At 38.4% G+C, this 10,579-nt stretch overlaps 1 protein-coding gene across 1 annotated transcript; it reads right to left on the reverse strand.

The window, feature by feature from the left end:
• Positions 1–3,553: 3,553 nt before the first annotated feature.
• Positions 3,554–9,296, reverse strand: LOC145807362 (uncharacterized). The gene is made up of 6 exons (XM_082905351.1): positions 9,132–9,296; positions 7,652–9,017; positions 6,921–7,213; positions 6,195–6,782; positions 3,645–3,721; positions 3,554–3,557 (listed from the first exon to the last, which is right to left on the reverse strand). The coding sequence occupies exons 1-6, from the start codon at positions 9,294–9,296 to the stop codon at positions 3,554–3,556; spliced, it is 2,493 nt and encodes an 830-aa protein (XP_082761477.1).
• Between the last annotated feature and the right edge of the window lie 1,283 nt (positions 9,297–10,579).

The following is a 10,579-nucleotide window of genomic DNA, read 5'->3' on the forward strand; positions in this document are numbered from 1 at the left end:
TTGGCATAAATGTTCTTATAACACTTACAAGGAACAAAACATTAGTGACAATAATTATCAACAGTAGATAAAATGTACATTTTTGTACTACTACTCACAGTGATCAGTTCCCGGTGGTAATAGGACGATGTTCTCGTCTCGACCTACAAGTACAGTGCACAACACATAATATGAGATTATACTCGATCATTTACTTATTCTCTTTGATCATTCACTTAATTAGCCATGGTGGTACTAAGCTCATTATTTCTTAATAAGTTATACTCCATGTCGCAGAAACAAGAGAAATCAATGGAAAAATGGTTTAGGTGAAGAAATGGTATAAAATTAGTTGACAGAAAGTAAACAGTCGTCACTAATTTGGGCATAACTATTTTTGTATTTAGAATTTGGGAGTGAGACCACTTCCATTGGAAACTAGACTTCCGGGGCTTGATTTTAGGCTCAAGAATCACTCAAAACGGAGCCCCGAGGCAAAAGATATGCTCATTCAAAGATGGCTGGACAAAGCTGTCTCCCGCACGTGCGGGAAACAGGGCCGCACGTGCGGCTCTGGGCAGATTGCTGTCCGAAAATGGCTGAAACTTTGGGGCTTTTCATTTTCAAAATCAAACCTTAATTACATACAAATCAAAGTCCAAAACCCTTTAATACATGACCAATTTCACAATATTATTCTCCATCAACCATCATAACCTCAAAATACACAAATATGATGCATATACTTCTTCAATCAAGAAATTCTAAGGAAATCAAGGTTCCATCAATATATATACATAAAACCCTAACTCAAATGGGTTCAAAGCTTCCCTTATTATCATGATTTCATGAAATTGATGTCTCAAACATTAGGATTCAAGATAGATGATCATACCTTAGTTCCATCCTTGTCTTTCTCCTAGCTTTCTCCAATTCCTCCCAAGCTTCCCATGGATGATCTTCTTTTTCTTTCTTCACCCCCTTCAAGCATCCTCAAAACCCCATGAGTGTTGATTAGAGGAGCTTTCCTCTTCTTCCTTCCCTCTCTCTCACGGTTCTCTTCTCTCTCCCCCAAATATTTTATTTGACTTCCAAATGATAAGTTCACCACTCACATAGCTTAATCATATATACATATAACCAACACCTAAGCTTTTAACAATAGGAATAGCCAAACACGCCCTTACGAATCGCGAAAAATTAGATTTCAATTACAGTTCCCAGGTGACTCTAAAAATTGTGCTGATCATAAATATGTCCCCTATTCTGGTTTCTGAAGCCTCTAGGGCATTCAATTTGCAGTATAAAGTTAACCACCTAGACATACATTAACGAGTCAGACAAAATAGATTTCCAATTAATTTACCCCAATAGTTCTAAAAATTCCCATTAAAATACCCAAGTACTCAATTTTGATTTCTGAACCCGTAAAGGTCGGTAATTCCAATTTTACAGTCGTGGCTCAACAAATAATTCCTCAATTTGAACACATATCAATAAATCAAAATGCATTAACACAATAGGCCGCAAAGGTAATCTCTAATACGGATTTTGGGGTCGTTACATCCTCTCCACCTTAAAAAGTTTGGTCCTCCAAACTTGATTCACCCTGCCACAAGTCCAGTTTCGTCTTGGGTACACAACATTTCTCAATTATTTAACAATTCACAATCCTATTTAGTCAATTTCAATGGAGTTTGCTCCAAGAGTCACAAGTAATTTATCTTTACTAGCTAATTGGTAACCCAATTAATAAAAATACTCAATATCATCAAAATATCATCTCACTATTCATGAATCTTGTACATTTCAATTTATTACTCACAGAAATGAATTCATTCGAGTATTCGATTGCATGCAACTCATAAGCTATTAAACATAATTCAAATTCTTTAGGTTCACAACAACCCCCATTATCATAATTCCTCAAAGGTTAAGGAGACATTACCACATACTCACGTTTCAAAGGCATATGCTTCTTACAACAATTAAATCTAGAATAACACATACGTTCTAAATCAACGACTTGGTGACTTGTCGTACCTGTTATAAATTATCAGTTCAAATCAAATTTCTAACAGACTCCAAAGAATAGCTCAAATCCCATATCAAGGAATTACATGTTCAGGGTAAATTATTAGTAAAATCAAATGCGGCTCAAACCTTTATGGTTAACGGGCATTAATAGTTCGTATTAAATCTCAGCACTTGGTAATTCCTATAATAGAAGTCACTTAGTGATAAGCTGGTAACCCAAGCTGTACATCATTTCAATAGACATGAATAAGTCGTATAGGCATGTAGTCTCTAGCTTCACAATTGTTCTTTGTATTTTCCATTTCCGAAAACACAACAAAGTCATTTCGTTATATGGATTTAAAACCATATATACTAATTCGTAACAAGATCAGAACGATGGGAACAAGAATCCCAATCAATATCGTTAATTCTTCACAGTATTACTTCTAAATACAGTAGCACAAGGAGAAATCAAGTAGTTATGACTATACCAAAGTAAATAACCCATAGTGTTATAAATTCACGCAAACATACCATTGTAGATACTTGGTCATACCGTCGTAAATTCAATCGAACATTAAATACAACTATAACAACCATTATTTGAGCAAAGGGAGCCACTCAAAACAAAGTCAAAAATCAAATTCAAAATCATACTTGATTAATCAGTCATAACCATAAGGTCATAGATTTCTTTAAGTTTATAGTATTCACATCCATCCAGATTCCATATTGGCTTGAAATTCAACAATTTAGCGACGAAATAATTTGACCACTTAATATCAGAGTTAGAACACTTAGCCAGATCAGTTTAATAAAATATGAAATCAATTCGGAATCACGTCGCACATATTATACAAGTCAATATAAGTACACCGGAGGAGGTAAATGTCCAGTACATACCGTTAACTCACCATCAATATAGAATATGCCCATGCCCACACTCTCTTTCTTTTTTTTTTTTTTTTCCTCGTGCAGAACAATTGCAATATCTAACATTTGCACATTACGCAGAAGTGTATCATAGAAATGATTTCCCAATCTTAAGTCATTAGTATACAGAAACAAAATTTTTAATTCTTAAAGTAACTTATCCGTTTATCAATCATTTAGTTTGATCTCGAAGTAGTCCATAACTGTCTATCTTGTTACAAGTCTCATGTAAACAGACACGTAATGTGGGTAAGGTCCTCCATGTCGTTCAACCATTCTTTATAAGAAATCCTGATTACGGATTACAGTTTACGCATAACAAAATAAATTACGGATAACAGAGTTAGCTTTCAGATTTCAACTTCAAATTTCAAATTACAGATTCCAGATTGCAGGTTTCCATAAACAAATTACACAATTCTAACAGGGGTCATCATATGCCTAACTTCTTCTTACAGCCAATCGTACTCAGCACAATTTCAGTTAGCACACCAACACATTTTATCAAAATACTCATATGTAGTAATTGCTCGAAATCACAGATCTAAACATTGTTGTGGCAAAGAGGACTATATCATTTTCTTTAGTCTTAGAAATATTCTATACTTAGAGTTTAATCACTTCACCTAAACAGATGGTAAGCAACTTTCAATCCACAAATAGCAACCGATACCTTACATCTTATTTAATCATTGACAAATGGATGGTCTTACCGATCAGCTCGAACCCTTACCACGCTTTTGCAGTATAATTTTGTTGATTTAATCACATCTGCATGTCTTATTATGTTCTGCATAACAATCATTCATAATATACACAAAGAATATATAATGGACATGGGTTATAATCGTTAGCGTTAACAAAGTACATTTAACGTTGCTATCATTTTTTCCATTTCCATTCAAAATGTCATGCATGATGCCTAAGTCTTTTCTAGACACCCTAAGGCTCAATGGACTCGTGTGTGAGATAGCAACTCGTGCTCTGATACCACTTGTCACACCCCAAACCTGCCCCTAGAAGTTTGGTCATGACCATTTCTGAAACGAACACTTAACCTGTTATATATAATATATGGGGCCTGAACGGAAGCATTTAAAATCAAAATTTGACAATATAAACAAACTCCATTGAGCTACTACTATCATGCCAGGATCTCAAACTTTGAACAGACAAATAAAATCTAAAACATACACCTGAATGTCGGATATATATATACATATATATATATAAGCCCAGCTCTATAATTGGGCATACAACAAAAACGTTTCGGAAGAAAGTATTATACACATTCAAACTTAGGCTAACAACTAAAGTGCAAAACCTAAGTTCGACAAAACTTCATGAAATTAAGAGCAGCTTCTCTTAGGCTTGGACATGGAACGGTTGACCAAAGAGGACAAGCGTCATGGCTTAGGACTGACCACTTGGTTGGTTACCTACAGAAACAGAAATAACATATGGTGAGCCAAGCTCAGTGAATAGTATGATATATAAATGCACAATTAAACATAATACATGACAATGCATATATAAATACGAAGATCATGTAGTTAATCTGTTCCTGTTTTCTTTTTAAATGGCCTTAGGCCCCAATCGTAAGTCATAATGGTTTTAAGTCCTTGAACACATTAACATTAAGCTTTTAAACATAATGGCATATAGCCCTTGAACATATGGCATGGAGCCCTTAAACATAGTGGCATATAGCCCTTGAACATATGGCATGGAGCCCTTAAACATAGTGGCATATAGCCCTTTGTACATATGGGTATATGAACTCAAGCGGTGTCTCACACGGACTCTAGAGGTGACTCACATTGTAGCACTTAGTTCCGTGTAGCACTTTGTTTCATATTAGAATGGCATAAGCCCTTATCAGATTGGCATTACAGCCCTTATCAGAATGGCATTAAGCCCTTAAAACATATTGGCATTAAAGCCCTTGGACGTGCATATATGAACCCAAGAGGTGTCTCACACGGACTCTAGAGGTAACTCACATCGTAGCACTTAGTTCCGTGTAGCACTTTGTTTCATTTCATAATAACTTATACAGATGGCCATGAGCCTCATAACTTTCACATATGTATGGACTCAAGAGGTGTCTCACATGGACTCTAGCGGTGGCTCACAATGTAGCACTTTGTTCCATACCAATAATTAGCAGGTCTTACAGACCAAACCATACATAAATGTCATACCATAAACGGAAATAAATTCATACATATGCATTAGGCTTCAATCATTAACAGAAATCAGAATTCATACTTACTTATACTTAGCCTGTTAATAGCGCTAGCAAATCAATAAAAAGCATTCTTGTTAGTTCCATAAAGAAATTCCTCAACATTGTGAACTTATAGTACACTTGAACTTGTACATATGTAAGCATGTAACGTGGCTTGTAACATACTTAAGCTTGTATCATGCGTATACTTGTAACATACTTGAATTTATAACATACATGGACTTATAACATACTTGGACTTGTAACATACATGAACTTATAACATACTTAAACTTAAAAACTTGTAACATTCTTGACTTAGAGCATACGTAAACTTATAACAGGCTTAAACTTAGAACATGCGTAAACTTGTAACCTAATTATTTAAACCACGGTATTATTATCCCTGGGTAAGGGCCTTGTGCTGAAAATGATGTGAATACTTCCACATATATGAATAATCGTTCATTAAATTAAGAGAAACCTGAGCACTTCTTGCTATATCATATCATTAACATGCGCTTGAGACCGGTACACCATGCAGCCTTACAATTTCATTCACATAAATGACCGCCAGTTTATCTGCATTGTATTGAGTCTTCACTGGTAGGAAGTGGGCGGACTTAGTCAATCGGTCGACAATGACCCATATAGAATTCATACCCCAAGGTGTCCGTGGTAATCCCACAACGAAATCCATGGTTAGATGTTCCCACTTCCATTCCGGGATTGGAAGGGGTTGTAACAATCCTGCTGGCCTTTGATGCTCCGCCTTCACTTGCTGACACTGCAAACACTTAGAGACGAATTCTGCAATCTCCTTTTTCATGCTAGGCCACCAAAAATTTTGTTTCAGATCCCGATACATTTTAGTACTTCCCGGATGCATGGAAAATCTTGAGGCGTGCGCTTCTTCCATCAATTTCCGTTTAAGTTCCAACACATTGGGGACACATATTCGATTTTGAAACTTGAGTACCGAATCCACTAAACTGAACCCCGATTTTGGTTTTGTCTCTAACTCATCACATACCTTCTTTAGAATGTCATCCTCCATTTGATGTAACTTGATTTCCTCAAGTAAAGTTGGTTGAGCCATTACTGCTGCTAGTACTGTTTCCTGTCCATGTATCTCAAACTCCACACTCATTTTATTCAATTCACTTACTAATTCTCTTTGCTCCGTAAACAGGTTGGCCAAATTTCCCATATTTTTCCGACTAAGAGCATCTGCAACCGTGCTGGCCTTACCAGGATAATAATGGATCTGTAAATCATAGTCTTTAATTAACTCTAACCACCGACGCTGCCGCATGTTCAATTCCTTCTGGGTAAAAAGGTACTTAAGGCTTTTGTGGTCGGTGTAAACTTCGCAAGTAGTACCATACAAATAGTGCCGCCATATCTTTAAAGCAAAGACCACCACCGCGAGCTCAAGATCATGCGTGGGATAATTCTTTTCATGGGGTTTAAGCTGTCGTGAAGCATAGGCAATGACCCTTCCACCTTGCATAAGCACACACCCTAATCCTTTATGGGACGCATCACTGTAAATTACAAACCCTTCGGTGCCAGACGGTAAAGCCAAAACTGGAGCTGTGGTTAATTTCATCTTTAATTCCTGGAAAGCAGATTCCCGCTCTTTTGACCATTCAAATGCAACTCCCTTCCGAGTCAATTGTGTAAGTGGCCCAGCAATTTTAGAAAAATCTTGAACGAATCTCCTGTAATAACCAGCTAACCCCATAAAGCTACGCACTTCGGTCACATTGGTAGGAGTCGACCATTTCACAATCGCCTCAATTTTGTGTGGGTCAACAGAAACTCCTTCCTTTGTGATAATATGCCCCAGAAATGCCACCTCGAGTAGCCAAAATTCACATTTCTTTAGTTTTGCATACAATTTCTTTTCCCGGAGGGTTTGAAGAATTAAGCGAAGATGGGTTTCATGAGCTTCCGCATTCTTTGAATAAATGAGGATATCGTCAATAAAGACCACCACAAATTCATCCAAATAGGACTTAAAGACGCGGTTCATCAAATCCATAAAAGCTGTTGGGGCATTAGTAACTCCAAAGGGCATAACCAAAAATTCATAGTGACCGTACCGGGTTCGAAAGGCTGTCTTCTCAACATCATCAGCCTTGACTTTTAATTGGTGGTATCCAGACCGTAGATCAATCTTAGAAAAGACCTGTGCCCCTCGAAGCTGATCAAATAGGTCGTTGATTCTTGGCAATGGATACTTATTCTTGATTGTGACCTTGTTAAGCTCTCTGTAATCAATACAAAGCCGGAGTGCTCCATCCTTCTTCTTTACGAACAAAACTGGTGCACCCCACGGAGATACACTCGGACGGATAAATCCTTTTTCCAGTAAATCTTGCAACTGTATTTTCAATTCTTTCATCTCAACTGGCGACATTCTATACGGAGTCTTAGAAATGGGTTGAGTTCCCGATGCTACTTCAATTGTAAACTCAATCTCACGATCTATTAACTGCCCTGGTAATTCTTCTGGAAAGACGTCCGGAAATTCACAGACAACTGGGATCGTGTCGGTATTCCCATTCTCCGCTTGCCTCTCTAGAACACTGCATAAATACCCCTGACACCCTTTTTGAATTAATTTACAAGCCCTTGCTGCGGAAATTAAATAAGGTGGAGAAGTCACTCCATGTCCCTGAAAGGTAGACTCTGATTGTCCCGGAGGGTGGAAACTGATTTGTTTAGTCAAGCAATCTATGGTTGCACCATATTCACCCAACCAATCCATTCCCAGAATAATATCAAAGTAGGCCATGTCAAGAGGTAACAGATCGGCATATACCCGGATATCCCCAAGTTGGAGTTCACAAGCAGCATATACAGAAGTACAAATCATAGGGCCTCCCAAAGGTGAAGACACACACAACATATAAGATAGTTTTTCTTCAGTTTTATCTAAATTAGGAGCAAATAGTTTTGACACAAAAGAGTGGGTGGAGCCAGAATCAAATAATACATGAGCGAAATGACCGTGAACGATAAATGTACCTGACACCACCGTTGCCGCATTTTGCACATCTCCCGGAACCAATGCGAACACCCTGCCTCGTCTCGCAGTGTCTTTATTATTAGTAGATTTAACAGTTGTCTTGGTGTTGGAAATTGGTGCAGACCCTACTGAACTTGTAGTGGTTCTATTATTACTTTGTTGATTTCTTTGAGGGCAATCCTTGATCAAATGACCCGTCTTACCACACTGAAAACAGGCTCCAGACTTCCGATAGCACGTTCCACGATGCTTCTTCCCACATTCCGGACAAGTCGGTATTGAATCCAGATTAAGGGTAGAAGTATTTGAACTCCCTAAAGTCTGCTTCTTGTTTGGTGGAGTAGGTGATCCCTTCAACCATTGAGTATTTTGCCTCTTCCCTTTCCATTCCGAGATTCGACTCTGAGTAGCGAGATTTCCTTCCGCTATAACGGCTCTTTCCAACACATCAACGTAAGTAGGTAACTTCAACATGTTGACCTTATCCAGAATAGCGCTCCATAATCCCCCTTCAAATTTGAGCGCCTTCTTATAATCCGTGTCCACCATATGAGGTGCGAACCGAGCTAATTTCGCAAATTGGGCTTCATATTCGGCGACGGTTTTGTTCCCTTGCCTGAGAGTTTCGAATTTTGTTACCTTCTTATCCCACATGCTTTGAGGGAAGTACTTGTCATAAAACAATTCTAAGAATCTGTCCCATGTCAATCCTTGGTGTACAGTTCTCGTAAGCATCCACCATCTACGCGCCTCATCCTCAAGAGTAAAGGCAGCCAGTTGCACCTTTTGAGCTTCTGTGCAGGGAAAGACTTCAAATAACTTCTCTATTCCCAACACCCACGCCTCAGCTTTCATTGGTTCTATTCCTCCTTTGAAGGATGGCGGTTTCATCTTTTTAAACTCCTTAGTAAGGGTGATAGTCCGGTCTTCAACATGGAAATCTTCCACTGCCGGTGGAGGTACCGGTGGTGGGGGTGGTTGTTGTGGCTGTTGTTGTTGTTGCCGTAGGGTCTCCACCATTTCCATAATCATTCTCTCCATTCTATCCAGCCGTGCAGAAGTAGCATCTTCTGTCCCTTCTGTCCTTGTCCTCGCCATTGCCTATACAATAAACATTTATACATAATAGATATCTTTCAAAAGTGTTAGCATTATCAGAGTGGACTTAACGTTGCCATCGCTCTTTCATATATATTTTTTTTTCAGGATGTCATGCAAGATGCCTAAAACTTTTCTAGACACCCTAAAGCCCAATGGTTCCGTGTGTGAGATAGCAACTCGTGCTCTGATACCACTTGTCACACCCCGAACTTGCCCCTAAAAGTTCGGGCATGACCCGTTCAAAAACAGACATATAACCTGGTATATATAGCATATGGGGCCTTGACGGAAGCACAAAATATTAGAAGAATACAAAACCAAACAAACCCCATTGAGCTATTTCTAACATGCCAGGATCTCATACATTACATGCACCATAATAGGTTGATAGAGTCCAAAAATATTCCTTAACAGTACTTATATATAAACACATATACAAACCCAGCCCTGTAGTCGGGCGTGTAACAAAAACTATGGAAGTTATATACATTCAACCTTGGAAGGATAGCCAAGAAGTAAGCGAATTATCTTAATAAACTTCACAAAATAAGTGGCCTCGTGAGTGCTTGGATACACGAAGGTTGACAAAAGAAACCGGGCGTCATAGGTTAGGATTGACCACCTGGTTGGTTGCCTACAGAAACAGACATAACAGAGAGTGAGCCGGGCTCAGTGAATAGTAATACATAATGAAACAATGCTCAACTTGTAACATGACATATAACAATATATATATATAGAAGTGCAGAGGTCGCATAATTAGCCTGATTTTGTGTTCATCTTATAAGGGCCTCAGGCCCAATCTCGAACATAACAGTTGGCATATCACATCTTAAATCATAATGGCTTAAAGCCCTTGAACATGGTGGCACAAGGCCCTTAAACATGATGGCACAAGGCCCTTAAGCAGAGTGGCACAAGGCCCTTAAGCATGATGGCACGAGGCCCTTAAACATGATGGCACAAGGCAATTAAACAGAGTGGCGTTACGCCGTTGGATAATTTGGCATTAAGCCCTTGAACATACTTATGCGAACTCAAGAGGTGTCTCACACGGATTCTAGAGGTGGCTCACGTCGTAGCACTTAGTTCCGTGTAGCACTTTGTTTCATATTGTAACAACTTACATTGAATGGCCGTAGGCCCAGAGTCGTATAGAAGGAAGGTATTTTATCTTTCCCATTTCTTTCTTTACTTATTTGGAACATACTTGAACATTAACATACATACTTGAATTATGAACATAGTTGCATACTTGAAACATTAATGTAATTGCATGA

This window comes from Camellia sinensis, chromosome 14 (assembly GCF_055761805.1).
Source record: "Camellia sinensis isolate YWXY chromosome 14, ASM5576180v1, whole genome shotgun sequence".
NCBI classification, from domain to species: Eukaryota; Viridiplantae; Streptophyta; class Magnoliopsida; order Ericales; family Theaceae; genus Camellia; species Camellia sinensis.

Bases quoted from the DNA above. Each gene is read 5' to 3' on its own strand.
- LOC145807362 (XM_082905351.1), bottom strand. From the start codon at position 9,296: ATGGCGAGGACAAGGACAGAAGGGACAGAAGATGCTACTTCTGCACGG. The intron at 9,018-9,131 runs GTTGAAGACCGG...GGAATAGAGAAG, and splicing joins CGGCAGTGGAAGATTTCCAT to TTATTTGAAGTCTTTCCCTG. The intron at 3,722-6,194 runs GTATGTGATGAG...ATTGTTATGCAG, and splicing joins AGGATGACATTCTAAAGAAG to AACATAATAAGACATGCAGA.